Here is a 23,408-nt window from a genome sequence, read left to right as displayed (position 1 = left end):
AAATAAATAAATAAATATTAAAAAAAATAATTTTAGAATCGTTTTAGATTTACAGAGAAGTTGCCAAGATAGTACAGAGACTTTCTATGTACCTTACACCCAGGTCCCCTGTTACTAACATCTCACATTCATATGGCATATTTGTCACCATTCATGAACCAATATTGAAACATGGTTAGTGACTAAAGTCCACACTTTACTCAGATTTCCTCAGTTTTTCACTTATGCCTCTTTTCTTCCGATACCATCCAGGATACTACATTGTATTTAGTCGTCATGTTTCCTTAGGCTCCTCTTGGCTGTGACAGTTTCTCAGACTTTCCTTGTTTTTTTTTTTTTAATTAAATTTATTTTTTAAGTAAATTCTACTCCCAACATGGGGCTCCAGTATATGAGCCCGAGATCAAGAGTAGCACGCTCTGTGGGCAGAGCCAGCCAGGTGCCCCAGACTTGTTTTTTTACGACCTTTACAGCTTTGAGGGATACTGGCCAAGTATTTTGTAGAATGTCCCTTAATTTGAGGTGTCTGGTGTTTTTCTCATAGTTATACTAGGGTCACGGGTTTGAGGGAGGAAGAACCAGAAGAGGTAAAGGGCCATTCTCAGCATCTCCTATCACAGTACATACTATCAACATGACTTTTCACTGTGGATCCTGACCTTGATCACCTGGCCAAAGTTGTGTTTGTCAGTTTTCTCCACTGTCAAGTTATATTTTTCCTCCTTTCTTTCCATACTCTCCTCTTTGGAAAGAAGTCACTATGTGCAGCCCACACTTTAAGAGTGGAGAAAGTTCGGGATGTTAGCCTGGTCAATGTATGCCTAAAAGCTTCATCCCGGATCTCAGACCATGTTCTTCTATAATATAAGAGGTTTGGTAGGGCTGAGTGTTCAGATAGGAGCTGCAATGCTATAGTCCTTACAATGAGACCCAGGTCTTGGTCTTCAGCTCTATGTGCCCTGTGACTACATATGATTCCTTCAAACCTTCCCTAAGGCCTTCTGGTTCTCCCTGTATGCTCTATTTTTTTTTTTTTAAACAGCTTTACTGAAGTGTAATTGACCTACAATAAACTACAGGTATTGAGAGTGTGCAATTTAATGTTTTAATGTATGTATAAACCTGTAAACCATTATCATGATCAAGGTAATGAAAATATGTACACTCCCACAATTTTCCTCATGTACCTTTATGATCCTATCCTCCCTCCCACCTCTCCCCCCACAGGCAACCACTGATCTGCTTCTTTTTTTTTTTTCCTATGATTTTATTTATTTATTTGAGAGAGAGAGAGAATGAGAGAGAGAGAGCACATGAGAGGGAGAGGATCAGAGGGAGAAGCAGACGCCCCGCCGAGCAGGGAGCCCGATGTGGGACTTGATCCAGGGACTCCAGGATCATGACCTGAGCAGAAGGCAGTCGCTTAACCAACTGAGCCACCCAGGCGCCCCCATTGATCTGCTTCTTGTCATCGCAAGTTAGTTTGCATTTTCCAGAATTTTTTTTTTTAAGATTTTATTTATTTATTTGACAGAGAGAGACACAGCGAGAGAGGGAACACAAGCAGGGGGAGCGGGAGAGGGAGAAGCAGGCTTCCCGCCGAGCAGGGAGCCCGATGCGGGGCTGGATTCCAGGACTCTGGGATCATGACCTGAGTCAAAGGCAGATGCTCAATGACTGAGCCACCCAGGTGCCCCCAGAATTTTATTTTTTATATGGAATCATACAGTATGTACTTTTTGTCCAACTTCTTTCACTCATCATAGCTATTTTGAGATTCATTCATGTTGTTTTGTGTATTAATATGTGTCATTCTTTATTGTTGAGTAATATTCCATTGTGTGGGTATACTACAATATGTTTATTTGCCTGTTGATATATATTTGGACTGTTTCTACTTCTTAGCTATTACAAATAAAGCTGCTGTGAACAGGGCGCCTGGATGGCTCAGTCGTTAAGCATCCGCCTTCGGCTCAGGTCGTCATCTCCCGGTCCTGAGATTGAGCCCTGCATCGGGCTCCCTGCTTAGCGGGAAGCCTGCTTCTCCCTCTCCTACTCTCACTGCTTGTGTTCCCTCTCTTGCTGTGTCTCTCTCTGTCAAATAAATAAATAAAATCTTTTTAAAAAAAAGCTGCTGTGAACATTCATATGTAAGACTTTATATGGACATATGCTTTTGTTTTTCTTGGATAAATACATAAGAGTGGAATGGCTGGATCATATGGTAGGTATGTGTTTAACTTTTTTTTTAAGATTTTATTTATTTATTTGAGAGAGAGAGAATGAGAGAGAGAGAGAGAGAGAGAGAGGATGAGCAGGGGGGAGGGGTAGAGAGAAAGGGAGAAGCAGACTCCCCACTGAGCAGGGAGCCCAATGCGGAACTTGATCCCAGAACCCTGGAATCATGACCTGAGCCAAAGGCAGATGCTTAACTGACTGAGCCACCCAGGTGCCCTGACATTGTCTTTTTAATATTAGTCATTCAAATGGATATATAGTAGTATCACATTTAATGTGATTATTGATAAGATTAGGTTTACGTCTATCAGCTTGTTATGCATTTCTAATGTCCCATCTGTTCTTTCTACCCCTTTTTCTTATTTTTAGCCTTCTTTTGGATGAACTAAGTTTTTTTTTTATGATTCTGTTTTATTTCCTTTTCTGGCTTATTAGCTATAACTCTTGGTTTTGTTAGGTTAGTGGTTGCTTTAGTGTTTACAGCATGCATCGTAACTCATCACAGTCTACTTTCAAGTGATATTATCCCAGTGTAGATATAGAATAAGAACCTTACAATAGAACATTTCCATTTCTTCCCTCATGACTTTCTGTATCATTGGCATATATTTTCCTTCTACATATATTTTGTTTAAGATTTTATTTTAAGTAATCTCCACACCCAATGTGGGGCTCAAACTCAAAACCCCAAGATCAAGAGTCACATGCTCTACTAGCTGAGCCAACCAGGCACCCCATCCTTTTACACATATTTAATTAATTAATTACCTAATTAATTAATTCATTTTTAAGTAGGCTCCCACTCAGTGTAGAGCCCAATGTGGGCTTGAACTCATGACCCTGAGATCGATACCTGAGCGGAAATCATGAGTCGGATGCTTAACCAACTGAATCACCCAGGTGCCGCCCCATCCTTTTACATATATTTAAAATCCCACACTACATTTTTTACTATTTTTGTTTAAACAATCAATTGTCTTTTAAAGGTATTAAAATATAGTAAAAATGCCATATGTTTACCCATGTAATTACCCTTTTTAGTGGTTTTTATTTCCTTTTGGTAGATCCGTATTTCCACATTATTTTATTTCATTTTGGCTTTTCCTTTAACAGTTCTTACAGTGTGGGTCTGGTGGTAATGAATTCTTTTAGCTTCTGTATGTCTGAAAATTTTTTATTTGGTCTTCATTTTTGAAATGTATTTTAATGGGTATAAAATTCAAGGTTAATGGGTTTTTTCTTTCAGTATTTAAAGATGTTCCACTACTGACTTCTCTCTTGAATTCTTTATGATAAGAAATCTACTCTCATTTTTATCTTTGCTCCTCTGTACATACTGTGTGTGTGTGTGTGTTTTCTGGCTGCTTGTAAGATTTTCCTTTATCATTAGTTGTGAGCAATTTGATTCTATCTTATAGTTTTCATATTTCTTTTGCTTGCTTAGGTTTTATTGAGATTCTTGGATCTGTGGGTTTATAGTTTTAATCAAATTTTTAAAATTTGGGCCATTATCTCTTCAAAATTTTTTTCAATCCCTTCTTCCTCCCCTCCTTTGAGGACACATATTACACAGATATTAGGCCACTTGAAATTGTTCTGTAGCTCACTGATACTCTGTTCATTAAACAACAACAAAAAAATGTTTTTCGTTTTGGATAGTTTCTATTGCTACATCTTCAGGGTTACTCATCTTTTTTTCTGCAGTGTCTAATATGCTGTCGTCAATCTGCTCCAGTATATTTTTCATCTCAGACACTGTAGTTTTCATCTCTAGAAGTTTGAGGGTTTTTTTGTTTTAACATCTTCTATCTCTTTACTTAACTTCTGGACTATCTGGGACAGAGTTATAATTGTTTTAATGTCCTTGTCTAGTAATTCTAATAGCTGGGTCAGTTCTGACTGACAGAATATTCTCCTTATTCTGGGTCATACTTTTCTGCTTTTTTGCATGCTTTTTAAAAAACCAGCTGCCAGATATTGTGAATTTTACCTTGTTGGGTGCTGCAGTTTTTATACTCTTATAAATATTCTTGAACTTTGTTCTGGGATAAATTATTTGGAAAGTGTTTGATTCTTTCAGGTATTGCTTTTTAGGATTTGATAAATGGGACCATCTGTGCTCACTCTATTTTCCACTGCTGAGGCAAGACTTTTCTGAATACTCTATCCCATGCCCCATGAATCATGAGGTTTTCCAGTCGGCCTGGTGGGAAGAGGCCACTGTTCCCAAACCCATGTGAGCGCTGGGCACTCTTCCCCCTAATTCTTTTGAGTGGCTCTTTCTTCTGCCTCAAGTAGTTTCTGCACGTGCTTGGGCCGATCAGTACTCAGCCAAATACTCAAGGGGACCCTCTGCACATCTCTGGAGTTCTTTTTCTTTGCCGTGCGCTCTCCTCTCTGGTACTCTGTCCTGCAAACTCCATCTGCTTCATCTTCTCAGAATCAGCTCTGTTTCCTCAACTCAGTTTGTGGGGCTCCACTTGGGTTCCCTTTCCTGCATCATGGCTGGGAAACTCTTTCAGGGCGGTAAGCTTGGTGATCATAACCATGGGGCTCATCTCATCTTTCTCATCTTCAGGTTTCACTGCCTTTCATTGGCTGGTGTCCAGTGTCTTGAAAACTATTGCTTCATATATTTATTGTCCATCGTTGGTTGTTTCAGGAAAGGAAGTAGATCTGGTCACTGTTACTTCATCTTGGCAGGAAGTGGAAGGCAGTAGTCCTCCTCCCCAACCTCCACTGGCATGTTCCTAATTGCATGTTTATAGTTTTAAATTTATTTTCTTCTCCTATGTCCTCTAGGGCTCTGTATAGGCCAGAATTAAATCAAGGAAAGAGAACTACAATGGACATTACAAAGAATTTATTATAGGAACTAGATTTTACTTCAGTGGTTCTCAAAGTGTGGTCCCTAAACCAACAACATCAATTATCAGCATTACATTAGAGTTTGTTAGAAATGTAAGTATCTAGGCCCCAACACAGACCTACTGAATCAGAAGCCCTGAAGTCTGTGAGATTCAGTAAACTGGTGTTAATAAGCCCTATAGGTGATTCAGATGCATGTTGAAGTTTGAGAGTCACTGCTTTACATAACTGGAGGAGAGACTGGGGAAGTAATGGTCCAAATGAGGGTGTTGGAAAAGCAGGGGAAAAATCACTATAATCAGCCCTCTTAAACACTACCGTGGGTGAACAAGTTAGTGCTTTGAGGGAAATCTGGGAGTGAGGCACATAGCTGCTGGAATAGAATCACAGAGGGGACTGGAGTAGATGATCGAAGGCTGTTGTCTCTTCATAGCTACACTCTGTGAATTCACAGCCAAGTGGTCTGGCCATAGGTCTGGGGTTGCTGTTGTTCAGCAGATCAACAATAAGGAAAAAGAGCTGGGCATGGAGCAAGAACAAAGATGCACAAGGAAAAAGAGCAAGAGGAAACTGGAAGTTTCTGGCACATTTCTGTCACCTCTGACCACAATGACCTTCAGATTGTTAATGCAAGCTGCTTTAGTCCTACCTCCCAAATTTTGTGCAAATTTTCTCTGGGCCAACTCTGATCCCTACCCAAACAGGGAAGAGGATTCTGGGAAATGTAGGTCTAGATTAGCTCTGTAGACAAATTACAAAACCACAAAGTTCCATCCTATGTTAACCTGACATTTGGTCACACCTCTTTTAACCATATTTAACTTCCAAATAAACAACAAAGTCATGCTTCTGATTAACATAATTCATGGTTCATTAAAAAAATCAAAACCAGGGGCATCTGGTTGGCTAAGTTGGTAGAGCATGCAACTCTCGATATCGAGGTCGTGAGCTCAAACCCCACGTTGGGCATGGAGCCTACAAAAAAAAAGAAAAAAAGATCAAGAACATGCTAACCCTCTCCCCCAAAGAGAATACAAATTCTTAGTTCACATTATCTTCAGGTGATGTTCAAGCCTTTTCTAAAGTAGGTCAAAGTCCCCTCTGATCTCTATTAATACTTCTTAGATGGTAGAAGGAAGAGAGAAAAAGAATTAGTTGATACATACCTAATAGGTTTATATTAAGAAATATTCATAACTATTAACTCATTTCTACAATTGGTCATGTGGTCATAAATGGTATCTATAACTTCTTTCTTCCTTCTTCCACCACCCATTCCGTATTTCCTTTGCCCTGTGCAAGTGGCTTGGATAATCCTGATTGCTTGCCTGGTGGAATGACCCAAACCTTCTTTCCTGAAGGGTCTTGGATCTTACTAGTCCAGTCTGCACTGAGTTGTAGTTTTCCACTAGCTTTTATCACATTATATGGTAAAATTAAGAGTAGGCCCAGGAAATCTGCTGCATTCCAGACATATTCTCTCTTACCCTGTGTGTGTGATCACAACCCAATTTCCCCTTTCAAATCTGGATCAGTCACCGGAAAGCAGCCCACTAGTTCATTATCATGAGAAGCCCAGTGTGGCAACCTCAGTTTCCAGTTTAATGGAACTTCTGCTGAGTTCTCCGGAGGAGGCATTCCTTTCCTGGGAACTAAGACCACTGGACCAGCAGAACCCAAAGTTGCCTTATGACTTGATGAGTCAGGCAACATCCAATTCATGATGGGCAATTCAGGTAATTTGGTAATGCCTGGTGGTCAAGCATTCAGTCCTTCCTAAGGCCCAATAGCAAGATAGAAACTTTCTCAAGAGGAGGAATACTTTTTCTTCAGAGGATGGCATAGCTTTTCTTCAAAATCCTAAAGGACTCTGCTGTCATTCACCGAAAGGAGCCTGCCAAAGGCTCTATACAAGCATCCCTACCTGCCATAGATAACTTCAAGATCATTAGATCTGCTAGATCTTAAGGCCTAAGTGGCCGAGCAACCTGTACTGCAGCTTGGACCTGTTGCAGAGCCTTCTCTTGTTCTGGGCCACCCTTAAAAATGGCAACAATTCTGATTTCTCAGCAAGTGAGTTAGAGTGACACACCCAAAGTATATATTGCCTTCAAAATCCAAAGAGGCCCACTAGGCATTATGTCTCTTTCTTAGTGATAGGAGAGGCCAGATTTAGCAATTTGTCCTTCATCTAGAAAGGGATACTGCAACATGCCCTGGTCCTTTGGATCCCTAGAATTTCATTGAGGTAGGTCCATGATTTTGTGAAATCAATTTCCTATCCTCTAGCATGCTTGAGTTTTACCAAAGTATCCAGGTTGATGCTATATCCTGCTCACCATGTCTGTAATATTGTGGGCCAGCATGATATCCTGTAGAATTCAGAGGTGATCGATCAGTCTCTCCAGACTAGCTAGAAGGGTAATAGAGCCTTGACATAAAACAATGAAGTTGTACTGTTGGTTCTGACAGCTAATAGCAAATGGTTTGTCATTACTAAGAGGTCTGGGGTTGGGGGGAGGGGGGGAGCATTCACTACATCAATAGCTACATTCCAGGTGGCAGATAAATTTTTTCTTCCAGCAAAAACACACAGCAGTTGCAATGGAAGTCATCCCCTGGTTAAGTTTATGATAATCCACTATCATTCTTTATAATCCATTTGTCTTCTGCACAAACCAAGTATGCGTGTGTTGAATGATATGGTAAGAACAACCAATGTTTCATCTTTCAAGTCTGTCAGAGGCACTAGTCTCTGCAATCTCTTCTCTGCTCTTTAGATCGAAAAGTTGAGGCCAGTTCCCCATGTTTCTTCAGACAATGTACTGTAGTGAAAGAACTGTTTACAACTTTGCTGTAGTTTAGTCTTGCAATCAGGTTAATAAGCCCTTCGATTTTTTCAAAATTGTTGTGGCATTGCAATCCATGAACGTGGCACCTCTGAATTTCTCTCATCAGCGTTATTTTGCAGCTTTCAGTATACAAGTTGTGCACATTTTGCTAGTTGTACCGAAGTGTTTCTTTTGGGTTAGAGCAAAGGGGGCTGTGTTTAGCTTTAAGCGTCTGAATTTCTCACTTAGGTCTTTTGATTTCTTTCATTAGTATTTTGTACTTCTTAGCAATTTTTTTTTTTTTTTTTTGAAGAGGGAGAAGCAGGCTCCCTTGCTGAGCAAGGAGCCCGATGTGGGACTCGATCCCAGGACCCTGGGATTATGACCCGGGCCGAAGGCAGCCGCTTAACCGACTGAGCCACCCAGGCATCCCTTTAGCACACAAATTCTGTTCATATTGTCAAATTCATTCCTAAGTAAACTTTGTGGGCATGTTCAGTTTACTGAAACATCTGAACAGTTCTGGGAGGGCATTACTTATAACCCACTTCCATATATCACACACTAACATCTCTCCAAATGATTATCTCGGTTCTCTGTTCAGGCAATGAAAATCGAAAAAGTGAAATGAGGACAGTAGGACAGTATCTACACTGGATGAGGGTGCTGAGATGAGCCATCTCAGATTTTACTCAACTGGGCTTACAGAAGTAGTGCTGAGAATGTCCTACTGTCTCACCATGTGAATTACTTTAGTAAAATGTTCTCATATGCAAGAATTTCTAAATAGCACAGCCTGCTAAGGACATACCACACACACATTTGGAGTTCCAGTGGGCTTTTATTGAGATAAATTAACAAAAACCGAGATTTTATCAACCATTTTTTCTGAACCTTATAAACTCAGCAGACTCTGGTCCATATATGTGTACATACAACGTAACATATCCCAACAAAAACAAGAGTCCCACTGGAACATTTGCCAATTAACAGAAAGCCAATTTTCCCTTTCCCCACGTTTTCAAAATTTTGAGTCCCCACTGTTCACTTCTCAGTGGAACTGGTCCCTTGTGGCTAGGGACACTGGAATTCCATCCCATTTTTACTGAACAAAAATACATTTTTTCAAGTTTTAGTTTTGTTTCAAAAAAGGGAAGTGACTTTGTTTTCTCCAGGCACCCCTCCCCGACAACCATTGGTTAAAATACAGTAGCCTGTATCTTAATAACCCAGCCCTACCCCCTCCCTTGCCCTGCCCAGTATTGTCTACTGGAGAATTTAAACACACTTCTGCTGGAATCTGTCAGCTGTGGAGGGGCAGAGTCCAGGTGCCAGGCTAGCTCCCTCTAACCTCATGAACTGTTACAGCCTTTGGACACTTAACTCTCTACCCCAAAGATGAGTTTTTAAGACCAGAGATTTTCTTTGGGAGTTTAAGAAAACTATCTTTAAGGATGTAAAGTATAACTACAAGCTCACAAAAGTCCACTTCATTTCACCAGAAAGTTGACTTCAGCTCCCATGAAGCCAAAAATTTTGCTTGACAAAGGTATTTTGTCAGAAAATGATTCCACAGTAACAATTTTTAAGATACACAGAACGTTGAAAAAAGTAGCAAATTAAAATAACATGGCTTAATTCCCCCAAAATTATTTCATCTTTTTGTTACTCATCTATAAGGTCAGGAGTGTGGCTAAAGGCCATTTCTGATGAGGTTATGAACTTTCAAAGTGTTTCTAAATCCTTAGTGCAGACACCCTCCCTTTTGGGGCATAGTAACCTCCCTCCCACCCCTATTAAAAAAAAAAAAAGAAAAAGAAAAAAAAAAAACCTAAACCAAGTGATCAGAATGAGATGTTTTGATTCCAACAAATTTACACTCAAGGCTTTGTGCTGAGTTATCTGGTTCTAACCCAAGCATGATGGTATCAAACACAAAGCACACAGCAAAGGAAAGATGCTCCCATCTCATTCTGAAAACAGATACTGATAACCAATTGCCTCCCCCCTCCCCCCAGCCATTGGGACCCACCCATATTATGATGCTGGGACCAACTGGAAAATAACTGAGAGAGAGATTTAGATTTGCTTCTCCCTTACTTCTTCCCATGGAAGATCATTTTTGAATAAGTTTATGCTATTCCCAAGGGAAAGCCAAGAAAGTTTCTCCATTGGAATGTATGGGAAGAGAAAAACAAAACAGGCCCAGAGGCAGCAAGGTGTGTAACAGTCCATAACCCATTACACAACTACAACCATAGGCAAAACCATGAGTTGGACATAATTTAAATATTAAAAATAGGGAACAGTTTCATCCAAACGAACCACTGGAAAAAATATTACCATTACTTAAAACAGACACCCAATAGTGGAAAGAACACAAAAACAATTTCCAGTAACAGTGCTCCTTACAGTGAGGGGGATTAAAAAAAAAAAAAAAAAAAGAGAGACTAGGCTTTGACCTAGTCCTTAGAGCATCTTTCCATTTAGCAATTCCTATTCAAGAGTCAAGCACCAAAACTGGACAGCTGCCTCTACAGGACTGTGTCCAATAGTGGTGTTCCAGATCATTTAAGTGCCACTCCTCATCAGAGGCTATACTTCAGTAATACTTTCAATTAAGTCTGTGCTTTAAGAGGGACCCACAGTCATGTGGCACCAGGCACAGTCTGAGAATGGCAAAGACGACTGCGCGGTTTGTCTTGTCACCCACACACTCTCTAGCGAGATACCCAATTGCATCCACAAGCCTTTGCTTTTCTTCTATAATGAATGATCCCTCTTATCTCGCCAGAGGTGGGGGAAAAAGAGAGAGCTGCATCAGTACAAGGGCAAGATTCTTTTGGTCAAAAGTTGATGCCTTCTAAATTCCCTCCCCCCACCCCTCCCTGGAAAAAAGTTATTCCTTAATTAGGGCTTGTATTTAGTAACCAATTGGCCAGATAGAACATAGCTTGGATACCAAATAAATGAGCTTATTCTTTTTTGGGTTTGTACTGTGCAGCTCTTGCTACAGTTTTTTAAGGAGTTAGGGCCATGTCTGATCAGGAGGCATCTGCAGGATTTTAATCCTAAGGAGTTTTGGGTGAGTCACAAATAGTTTTGCTTCGAACTAGCCAAGAGTCAAAAAAAAGCAACTTTGAATAATTGATTTCTTTATCCAGGTGAGTTAAGCATGAAAGCATATGCAGGACTTATCTTGTAATTTTAGGGTTTTGAAAAAATGGAATATGGAAATCAAATTTTTTTAATTTTATTTTTTGTTTTTTTTTTAAACCCTGGATGCCTCCTGATTGACCTAGTACACTGGGTTAAAAGGGAATTAAAAACATTTAAAAAAAAAGTTCACTGGTTTTGATTCATCTCACTCCTTTTGCCTGGAGATCAGGCCAAACATCAAGCATGTTGGGAGGGGCACAATTTAAAGCAACACTATTGACTGTAAAGCATTTGCCAGCAATTTACAATGCAAAATGACAGATAATTCTTGTCACAAAGCAAAAGGATGGCAAGCAGCTTTCTGTAGCATGAAAGTTAACAGCTCTCAGGAGTTGCCCATTCCTGCAAGTTTATGTCTCAAGGTGGGCAGAGGGCAACACACTTACACAGTACAGGAAGTGATCCACAGAAAGCAAGCTCCAGAACTGCTAACATTACCAAAGCTGGTACTGGCTAATATTCTGAAATGCAAAATCCATGCTTTGTACATATACTGCTCAGACACTGCCACTCGACTGAATTCCCACACTGCAAGGGAGATTAATCTTTGTCCCCTTTTGCTGAGCTTGAAAAGTTCCTCAGACTTTTTTTAAAAGGGGGGAAGAAGCAAAATCAGAGAGAGCTTCTCAAAAATAACATCTTGAGTCATAGGTTTTTGAAGTTTCCTCGCTCTCTCTGGCAGGTGTTCTCCAAAGGTATTAGATGATACAGTGTGGCAGCAAACAGTGAATCCCAGACTTCTGGGTTCCTCTTCCAACACAGGGTCACCAAAGAGGCCTGCTCTCTACACTAAGAGGCCAAAGTACTTTTTAGAATTTAGTGTTGCGGAAAACTGAGCCCCTCTCATCTTTAGCTGCTCCCATAATCACTCTAATCCCCTTAATCCCAGCAACCTTCATCCAAAAAAAAATATATATATATGTATATATATATATGAACCCAGAAAAAAACTTATTTACAAAGTTTATACAAGTATACACACCCAATTTTCTATGGGACACGCTTTGCCACAGAGGAAAGAGGGTCAAGGCTCTGACATGTCTACACATCAAGTGCCATAACTGCTAATGGAAGCGTATGTAAACCAGTCTTTAGTGTTCTGCTATAGAGCACAAAGGCTTGTCATATGGCTCCTGCAATGATAGACTGCTCTTTCCTTTGGGAGCGATGATGTTGTAATCTACTCAGCCCAGAAGAAATTTTTACTTGGGATTGTTTTTTTTTTTTTTAAATACATGTATTTACAGTGCGGATGAACTGCAGTTGCATATCAACTCCTCCACATAAAGTAAAATAGAATGATGTTTAACATTACTAATATGTGTCATCTTCCAGCCCTGGGCTTGAGTATCGGGTAAAAAGGGAAGAGAGAGACTTCAACTTGAAACCAAAATGAAAAGACAAAAAATTTAAAAAGATAGGAAAAAAAAAAAAAGAAAAAAAAGAAAGATTTACTATTGTTGATTCCTTGGGCTGTGTCTAAAAGATGATATTCTGAATGGTCTCATAGCATAAGGCACTTCGCACAAATAAGTAATAAGCTCTTCAGGCTTAAAAAACGGATGAGTAATAAGGGAGAAGTTGAAATGCACTCAAGAGTCAGCTGTTGGAGAATTTTGAAATTGTAGACAAGCTTGTGTGTTCATCAAGATTCTTCTCTTTTTAGGGTTTCTCCCTTCTCTTCTTTCTCCTCCTTCCTTGTCCCCCTTCCCCAGAAAACATTTTTTAAAAACCAGCAGTTAGTGCAACTAATGTTCAGTCAGCACACAGTGCAAACAAGTGGAACAAAAAAGGTAAATTCCTTCTTTTCAGCTTTTTCTCTTCACCAGTTAAAAAAAGAAAAAATGTCTGAGCTCTTTTAAGTCTTCATAGTTCCAAAATAAAAAGATGAAAAACCCACAAAGAGAAGAGCATCCCCCCCAAACGATGTGTCACAGATCCAAACGAGCCTTCTGTAGTTTGTCAAAGCCTAAAGAAAGAAGGAAGAAACCTAAAATTAACTTTTGTGAAAACAATATGAACCAGGATACCTAGGTTTTCACAATCCAACCAAATGCTCTCTCTGTAGTGGCTTCTACTAAGCTTTTGCCTGCCGTAGAATCCATTTAGGATTAAGGAATTTCTGCTAGGCATTCCAGAGACAGAACAAGAGCCTGAAAGTTCTGATATCCAAAACAATTAAATCAAGAAAAACAAATTAAAAAAAAAAATTTTTTTTTAAAGATTTTATTTATTCGACAGAGAGAGAGACAGTGAGAGAGGGAACACAAGCGGGGGGAGAGGGAGAAGCAGGCTTCCCGCCGAGCAGGGAGCCCGATGCAGGGCTCGATCCCAGGATCCTGGATCATGACCTGAGCCGAAGGCAGACGCTTAACGACTGAGCCACCCAGGCGCCCCAAAATTTTTTTCTAAACTTCCATAAACTTGACAGCCTGCCAGGATACCAACAAACATTGGCTACTTTTATGTTTGTCTGAGGGTTTTGTTTGACATTTTGGGGGGCGGGGGGAGAAAGAAAGAAACTAAAGTGAAAAGAGCAACTTAGAAACTTGTGTTTCTAAGTTGTAACAGGGAGTAACAGGTAAATGGGGTGCCTGGGTGGCTCAGTTGGTTCATCACCTGACTTAGGCTCAGGTTAAGCTCCTAGGATCCTAGGGTCCCTGACTTGGCGGAGAGTCTGCCTGTCCCTCTCCCCTCTGCCCGTCCCCCTGCTTGTGCTCTCTCAAATAAATAAAATCTTAAAAAAAAAAAAAGAGTAACAGGTAAAATGCTCATTGCTAATTTGGAAGCTACCATCTTTCAAATAAAACAGATTTTCATTTTCCTTAGAAAAAGTTGCAAAACAAGCCTGTATTCTTTATGTTGAGCCTTCTTTTGAGCATTACTACCAGAATCCAATAGTCACCAAACAATGAAAGAAGACGGTGGTGCAGGAAACAAGACTGGGCATTTAAAAAAAGACAGTTATCCTCTCAACCTGATTACACATTTGGCAATGAGGCACTGCAGGTAATTAACCTGATTTATTAAGATGCCCAGTAGAAATTAAGAGTGATTAAGAGAGAAATGACTGAGTGATAAAGGAAAAGACAAAAAAAAAATATTTTCATATTCAAATTGTTGAAAAAGATTCTTTGCTTTCATTATTTTGGAAGTCTGGATTTGGCTTAAGTACTGCTCATGTATCACATTATACAAGAAAACTTCATTCAAGAGCAGCATTTATGGATTTTCTAATGGGACCACAACTTCACCCAAGCAATACATCCAGTTTACTGTCATTTATGCCAACAGGCGTTCTACCCTATCACTGCTATTACATGCAGTGCAACAGCAAATTTCCTCCAGGAAAGAGGATCTTGATTTAAATACTATGCTCACTTAGTGGTTCTGTCAGGTACGCACATGCTTGTTAAGGTTTCTCGTCTTCTACAGGCTCGCTGTGGTATTCTGCCACATACAGGCTCTTGTCAATGTTGCTTGGGATCGGTTTAATTTCTGTTCCCAGCTGCTCCTCAATACTTTTCAGGTTGAAGCGATCATCATATGTGATCAAGTTGATGGCTAAGCCAAGATGACCAAAGCGACCTAAAAATGAAAAACATTTTTTCATTAATAAAAATTTAAGTTAAATAGAACTGATGTGCACGTACAAGTCTATTAGTGGCAAAACCATACATGCGTCATGTTTTTGTTCAGTGCCATTCCGAGTTTTTAAAACCACCTCTTATGGTCTCCTCAAACACACAACTTCAGGTTTCACAGCCCAAAGTAGTACCCTATTTTACCTTTTTCAAATGACAAAACAGATACTCATTTGTGTCAAAAGTTGCCAAAATACATACACTAAACAGTAGTTACAGACTGAACCACCTAATGAGAAAACTAAGGACCGCATTTGTGAATTTTATCTCAATTTAAGCATACAGTAAAGTTATTTTAACTTTTCTTAAATGCTCTACAAGAATTAGAAATCAGTCTTAAAAGAACATCTTCCTTTTCCTCACCTGATCTTCCAATACGATGGAGATAGGTCTCTGCCAGCTTTGGGAAGTCAAAGTTAATTACCACATTCACAGCTTGTATATCAATACCTCGGGTAAACAAATCTTCAAAGAGAAAGAAAGAATCTCCATCATTATCTTTCAATTTAAGCATGTTTCTTGGTACCATAATACTCTTTTAACATGTATTTCTAGTGCAACCTAAGTTTTAGTCACTTCATTCAGTAATTCAAATGCACTTGCAAATTACTAGCATTACCTTTCATGCACATCATAAATAACTTTCCGCTAGCAAGTTACCTTTCCTAGTCCCATTAAGTTTTTAAAAATGGTTTAAGATAACTGCCAATGCAAGAGGTCAGAATGACTGGTAAACTATAAGCTCATAAATGAGTCTCAGGAGTAATTTTCTTTTCATCTATTTTTTAGTATGCAATCCAAGATTAAAATAGATTAAAAACTTTGTGTAACCAAAAATACCTCAAAAAGAAGAGGTAATCCACTCGTAGTTAATTTATACTTTTTGAATTCATTCATTTCATTCTACTACGTGATTTATAAGTCTGAGGCAAGTACAAGGTCACCACTTCTCTTTTCTAGTCCCACAGTAACTATGCTAATTTAGGCTCTGAAAACTGCAAGTAAAGACAATTACAATAGACTAATAACTAGGTTTCAAGGCTTCTATCAGCTCCATACTCCAAAATAATCCATGACGGTGACCACTATTTCTAAAATACTGCTTTCAATTTATAACTTATCCTTTTAAATTGCCTCTGGATAAAATTAAAATTGACATACAAGGTCCTCCACTCTATACTTTGGTCCTAACGTAGTTCTCTAACACATCTCTTCCTCAAACCTTCCTCTCCACGAAATTCATCTACTCATCCTTTCTTAAACGTATCTTCTTGAAGACCTCTATGGATCACATTTGATGCCAGTCCCCTAACTTAAAACTCCTTCTGCAAGTCTAAAACTTATCTAGTTTATAGAGCCAATTACAATTCCACCTCTTCTCAGGTCCTGTATTAATTTCCTTTCCTATGAAAATTTAGGATTACTTACTACACATACCTCACATTTGCAAATTACTTTTACTCCTTTGTAGATCCAGCCTAAAGCCTGTTTCTGTAAATCCAGTTTTATGTCACAGGACCATGCCCATTTGTTCATGTACTGTTTAAGGGTGCTTTTGAGCTGGAATGGCAGAGCTGAGAAACTTGTAACAAGAGACCAAATGATATCTACTATCTGGCACTTTAAAGAAAAAGGTTGCAGGGCCTGTCTTAGACTCTTAATGTTATCTTTTTTATCTGATTAAACCACTGCTCCTTTAAGTAAAGGGTGATACTTCGCATGTATTTATTTATACACTTTATACACCTATGTTATTCAGTACTTATTTAATGACATACTAAATACTGTTCTGTTTGCACATTCTGAATTTGCTTAACTCAACATTTCACCAATGAACTAGTTCCTCTTCTATAGGCTCCCTAAGTGCAGGAAGTGTGTATGTATTTAAAAATTTTTAATTGTGGTAAAATATACGTAATATAAAACTGAGGAGTAACATGTATTTTTTTTTTGGCACCAAGCTAAATACCTGGCAAAGAGTAAAAAAATCTATGTTGAATATCAAAAACTATTTTTGAATGAATAAACTGCAACAGATATTTGTGCAGAATTCACTTTAAGGCATTCCCATCTTACAAATAAAAAAAGGCATAAAAGTATGATCTGATGATTACAAGTAAAAACGGTAGGACTTGAGCCCCAATCTTCAAATTCTAGTCTAGTATCCTTTCCACCAAATCAGATTACTTTATATTTAAGTACTTGAATACAAAATTTAGAAGTGCTGATAAAGTGGGGTGCCTTGGTGGCTCAGCTGGTTAAGCATCTGCCTTCGGCTCAGGTCATGATCCCAGTGTCCTGGGATCAAGCCCCTCATCGGGAAACCTGCTTCTCCCTCTTCCTCTGCCTGCCTGTCTGCCTACTTGTCATCTCTATCAAATAAATAAAATCTTAAAAAAAAAAAAAAAGTGCTGATAAAGTAAACATACATGTATTAATTCACAGCTGTATTAAAGGTCCTTTTAGATATAAAGCAGAGAAACAAGATAAAGTGCGAACACTCAGGGTATCGGATAGCCCTGTTTTGGTTCTTGTAAATTAGCAAATTCAGTATTCTGCTAGTATATAAATTTGGAGTTTATTTCTATAGCAGTATTCTTAAAAATCCAAATTGTATAGTATTCTAAAATTTTGATCTGGGTGCTAGTAATATGGGTGTGTACATGTGCAAAAATTCACTGAATATCCTTATAATTACTATATTTTTGTGTATACCTCAACTAAAAAAAAAAAAAAAAAATCCAGGCTCTTCTCTCTACCCAGAAGCCTAGTTTAAATGATTACTCTCATACCAATACTAAGATTGTATTTCCAGAGTAGAAATGGGAGGATACTCAATCCATTTGCTTTGTCTGATCTGACTGTCCACCTGCCTCCCCAATTTGTTCTTCTTCATGTACTGAAATACACCAAAATACAGACTAGTCTGTTTCTGGCAAAAAAATTAAAAGACCACAATAAATAACTTCCAAAATATAGTTTCTTAATGTAATTTATTTTGCACACGGTACATATAACTCATTCCTGTATGCTAATATTATTCAGAAAACACATAAATTCCACTAGTTTAAAAGACAGATGAGGTATGAGTGTCAGTAACAAGTATTCTGCAGTTTCAGATATGGAAACTAGCTTCAGGAATTAACTATAGCTCATTCTCAACTTCGGAAATTCCAGAAATGGCTTTAGGGTGAGCTGAACTCTTGTCACAGATTCTGTTGGGAGATATGGACAGAAAAAGCAGAGCTGAACCAGGGAGAAAAAACAACGGGTAAAGGAAATACTTACCAGTGCAAACAAGATTGCGGCATAAGCCATTTCGGAAATCATGAAATACACGATTTCGATGTTCCTAGGAACAAAGCAATGCATTTGATTTCTTTAAAAACTCATATGCACAGCCCTAAATTTCTCATCACTAATTTCTCCTATCCAAAGTTTTGTATACCCCAAATTTACACAAATGAGAGATGAATGAATTCAATACCCGTAAGTTAAAAACAAAAAAAGTTAATCATAAATTAGTTTCCCATGGGAATTAACAAGCAACTAAAACATCCACGGGGGCGCCTGGGTGGTTCAGTTAGTTAAGCATCTGAGTTTTGATCTCACTCAGGGCTATACGCTGGGTATGGAGCCTACCTAAAAAACAAACAAGGGGTGCCTCAGTCGGTTAGGCGTCTGCCTTCAGCTCAGGTCATGATCCTGGGGTTCTGTGATCGAGCCCCATGTCAGGCTACCTGCTCAGTGGGGAGCCTGCTTCTCCCTCTCCCTCCTGCTCGTGCTCGCTCTCAAATAAATAAATAAGATCTTTAAAAAACAAAACAAAAATACCTACCCATACCTTTATTTAGCATTTCTCTCTCTCTTTTAAGGCTTTTATTTATTTGACAGAGAGGATAGCGGGAACAGGAACACAAGGAGGGGGAGTGGGAGAGGGAGAAGCAGGCTTCCCACCGAGCAGGGAGCCCGATGTGGGGCTCGATCCCAGGACCCCGGGATCATGACCTGAGCCGAAGGCAGACACTTAACTGACTGAGCCCCCCAGGCGCCCCTATTCAGCATTTATCTTAACTGTTAAGGATATTACCCTTTTTGCTGAAGTGAATTTTAATTAAAGTGACAACTTTCACCATGTTTTTGTATATCCATTTTTAAAATGTTTCAAACAGAAGATGACAAAAATTTGGCTTGACCAAATAATTGAATATTTTAGTTAATGTACGCAAAAACAAAAATTTACTTTCCTTTTTTTTAAATTTGTGAGTGAGCACGCAGGGCAGATAGAGGGAGAGAATCTCAAGCAGACTCTCCCCACCAAGCGTGGGGCTCGATCTCACCACCCTGACATCATGACCTGAGCCAAAATCAAGAGATGCTTAACTAACTGAGCCACCCAGGCGCCCCAAAAATTTACTTTTCAATTAAAAAAAATGAGAACACATGCGTAACGACTCTGACACAAGTGACAAATCTAGCATCTGGCAAACTGGTCTTTCCTTTCAAAGCAACATTCTTCCACTCTGAAATACTCTCTACAGCTTAACACATTAATTTCCTGTGACAATTTCTAATATTAGGGCCTACGTGGTGGTATCTGATCCATTATCAAACTTCTCTGAAAACCAAAGTTGAGCTGATTAACTCAAATTCTTAATCTGCTAGTCTTCAGGAACTGTTTTCACAAAATTTCAATGTTTACCACACACAACACAAATGTTTTTATAGTTCTGAATTTATTTAAACTGTTTTTTTTTTTAATTATTTAAACTGTTAAATCAAGTTCTGAAATTTAGAGAGACTGCATCCTAAAGGCAAATAAAGAAAAAAACATATGGGCTGAAGAGGTACATAAATTAAAAATCTAGAGGAGTGTTGTCCAATAGAACCTTCTGCAATGATAGAAATGTTCTATATCTGTACTTTCCAAAACTGTAGCTGCTAGTCACATGTAACATGGCACTTGAAATGTGGTTAGTGTAACAGAGGAACTAAATTTTAAATTTTATTTAATTTTAACTCACTTAAATTGCCACATGAGACCAGTGGTTACTGTATTAAACAGTGCAAATCTACATTACTTGGGAAAGAAGGGAATAAAATCTCGTATTTGTATCATGCTTGACAAAGTACTCATTTTATACATTATCTCAATCTTCCTAACAACCTTGTGAGCTTAAGAGTATATATTTTATAGTTAGTATTTTATAGTTAGAAAACTGAACCCCAGCAGTTAAAATGAAAGGTCCTTTGCCTACTAAGGAATAATTTATTCTTAAACTTAGGGCATATGGAGAAGCATTGAAACAAAACAAAAATCCAAGAAATACTTAAGAAAAAGATTTTTAAAATCCACACACGAGTTCTAGTTTTATACTCACCTGCCTCATTTTAGCATGGATATAGAAGCAAGAATAACCCAGTTGAGAAATCTTCTTGGCTAGCAATTCAACTCGCTGAGAGGAGTTACAGAAAATGATCGACTGGTTTATCTGAAGCTGAGCAGGGTGGGGGGAGGGAATATATGAGAAAGAAAAAAAAAACATTCATTTCCTTTGCCAAATCTTGAAAATACTGACAAACAAATGCTAAAGAACATGATCTAAGACTTAGAATCTCATGATACAAGAGATGCAAAACTGTAAATATTGTAAATACTAGTCATTTACTTAATAGTTGCAGATAAGTTATAAATTTTATTGTAGGAGAGTATGCTTAATAAGAGCCACATAATTGCCAACAATGATTGAAACACATTCAATTCTCATTATTTGCAATAATTCTGTTCTATAAAGTTGCTACAAACACTGAAAACATGAACATAGAACCACTGCTTTGTAGGGAGATACAGGGGAAGGTTCCTGAGACCCTCTAAGTCACAGCTTCTCAGCAATTAATCAACAGATAACCTTGCTTTATGTGTGTTACTGTTTAAAGACACCTTATTTACTCATGGCCAACAACACTGTAATTCCTGTCTGTACAAAGTTTATCTAAAATACATTTTCTCGGGGTGCCTGGGTGGCTCAGTCGTTAAGCGTCTGCCTTCGGCTCAGGTCATGATCCCAGGGTCCTGGGATCGAGCCCCACATCGGGCTCCCTGCTCGGCGGGAAGCCTGCTTCTCCCTCTCCCACTCCCCCTGCTTGTGTTCCCTCTCTCGCTGTGTCTCTCTGTCAAATAAATAAAATCTTTAAAAAAAAAAAAAAAAAAAAAAAAATAAAATAAAATAAAATACATTTTCTCTGCAAAGCACATCAGTCTTCTTGTGCTTAGAAGAAATGAACAGCACTTTAGCGCTAAGCTTTGAAGCCATTTTAAACCATGAAATAAACAACAAAAAAGCACAAAAATGCAAAAAATGTGGCAATGATGTGGCACAGACTGTGAAAAAGACATTTGTTTATGAGAGCTGAAACAAGAAGGCAATGTGTCACTTTGTTCAATCTCAGCTGGGAATATGAACAACAGCTGGTATTTTCTATTGTGTTACTAGTATCCACATATGACTTCAAAAGCACTTGAGTATTGATTGTAGGGTTACAAATTTTGGCGTGTAGCCGAATTTGCAAATACATAATATGCAAATAATGAGGATCGACTATAATTAAGGTCAAATTATTTTATAATTTAATTAAAAATGTCTTTGATGTCAATCATACAGTATCAACTTCAGATCAACAACCAAAACTACCTTTTAAGAAAAGATATGGACTATCTTTACATCGAAAATGGTGGGAAAACAGACACAACTGTTTTTGGGGGGTTAAGTAATGGGTAATACAGCAACTGAAGCCTATTACTTACCCTGGAGAAAAGTGTGTTGAGGCAGTGTACTTTTTGGCGCTCAGTTACATAGGCGTAGTACTGGGTTACTCCCTTCAAAGTTAGTTCCTCCATCAGGTTAATCTCATAGGGTTTCTGCAAATGGGAATTCTGAAAAAAAGAAAAGTCATATAATTAAAAAAGCAGAGCATATCTCTTAAACTTGAAATATATCCCCCATACATTTCTGATCAACTCTTGCTTAAAAGGCATGCAGTTTTCTTCAGAGTATAAATAACCTACGACAGAAGAAATAAGTTACCATATAACAGAAAACCTAACATTCAGATATGTATGTAGCTAAATTCCTATTTTGTACTTTGTATACAGGATTACACTGTAATCAATTTATCCAGTATATCCAATGGCTGTATGTCAGCCTGACACCAAAGGCTAAGTGAATAAAGAATTTGATCAAATTACTGTTTAAAAAAAAAAATCAGTTAAATTATGCACAAGAAACCTTAAATGATCAGCTGGCAGGAAAGCCAAAAACTTGAAATAATCAGCATAAACTGATAACAAGATGTAATTATGAATAAAGGTATACTCGTGGGCAACAGAATGAATAGCACTGCTTCCAAGTACAGATTTATACTCACCATGAACTTCTGTACACTAAGAGGGAAAGTAGCGGAATATAATAAAATCTGTCTGTTTTTAGGTAGCGTGAGAATAATATCCTCCATTATCTGCACAAAATCCTGTGACAGCAACTTATCTGCCTGCAGTACAAAGGAAAGACAATTTCAGAAACAATCAGTGTTCAAGGTTAATAAGGCATTATCCCACAGGGGCATTCAGGGAATACTCCTGGCTGTAAACCGTATTCTATGACACTCCTTACTCCAAAGGCACCAAAACAAATTTGCAGTGATTCAGAAGGGGGAAAATCTGTAATACCATATTCTAGAGGAAAGAGAAAACCCTAGACAGATAATAGTCCTTGTTCCCCTAACAAAATCTTAATGTGATTTCCATTAGAGGCAGTACGTGGTTGAGAGTACAATCTGCAGAGTCAAACTACCTGGGTTGAAATCCTGCCTCCTTCACTTATTAACTATGTTAGCACATTATTTAACCACCCAATACACTTCAGTTATTTAACCACCCAATACTTCAGTTTCCACAACTTTAAAATTAGCAGTAGTAACTGCTTTATAGGATACCTACCTTACAGGGTTGTTGTGAAAAGCAAATGAAAAAACATGTGCTAGTACACAGTGACTAATAAACATTACCTCTTCTTACTCAAAGATAAAAAACCTGTCTGAATTAGACTATGATCGACCTGATCTAGTTATCTAAAAAACAAACCAAAGAGGTAAATAACTTTATTTCAAAACATTAACACTGATACAGTGTATGTATAAAAACACTGCCAGATCCCAAAAATGTAGAGTCCAATAAGTTTTTAAAAGGCACTTAGAACCTGATGAGGTAACAAATATACCAGAGACAAAAAAACAAACAATACAAAGCAGGATATACTAAATGAGGGATTAGAGACATTAGATGCTTTTTAAGATGTATCACTGATTGGAAAGAGACTTAGAATGAACTTGACTTTGAGATATTCAACAACTCCTTTTCTTGAAAAAAAACAAAACTTACAATCTGGCATCCCTAAGAAAAAGACAACTAGGCTGAACTATTCCTAAAAATGCCTACCATCTATTGCCTTTAATGGGCAAAACATGTTTCATAAGCGAATTAGTTTGAATTGACAAGAGTCATGCATTTACTAGAGGTTCACAAACACAAAGAGCTTTTGCTTTATTCACT

The 23,408-nt window shown here is 38.3% G+C and overlaps 1 protein-coding gene across 4 annotated transcripts in view; it reads right to left on the bottom strand.

The window, feature by feature from the left end:
* Positions 1–8,758: 8,758 nt before the first annotated feature.
* The window catches only part of DDX6 (DEAD-box helicase 6), a 33,298-nt gene continuing 18,648 nt past the window's right edge, over positions 8,759–23,408 (bottom strand). For 3 of the 4 annotated variants that reach the window (XM_036090764.2, XM_036090763.2, XM_036090766.2), the window contains exons 8-14: positions 22,226–22,348; positions 21,606–21,734; positions 20,182–20,298; positions 18,089–18,152; positions 15,164–15,265; positions 14,562–14,744; positions 8,759–13,125 (exon numbers count right to left, since the gene is read on the bottom strand). In XM_036090764.2, the coding sequence (XP_035946657.1) occupies positions 14,569–14,744; positions 15,164–15,265; positions 18,089–18,152; positions 20,182–20,298; positions 21,606–21,734; positions 22,226–22,348 (711 nt within the window). In that variant the 3' untranslated portion in view covers positions 8,759–13,125; positions 14,562–14,568. Of the gene's footprint in view, positions 13,126–14,537; positions 14,745–15,163; positions 15,266–18,088; positions 18,153–20,181; positions 20,299–21,605; positions 21,735–22,225; positions 22,349–23,408 lie in introns of all 4 variants that reach the window. The other variant, XM_036090767.2, reaches the window with a different exon arrangement.

This window comes from Halichoerus grypus, chromosome 11, assembly GCF_964656455.1.
Source record: "Halichoerus grypus chromosome 11, mHalGry1.hap1.1, whole genome shotgun sequence".
NCBI classification, from domain to species: Eukaryota; Metazoa; Chordata; class Mammalia; order Carnivora; family Phocidae; genus Halichoerus; species Halichoerus grypus.
Note: the sequence above shows the minus strand (reverse complement) of the source record. Positions and strands in the feature narration are given on the sequence as shown.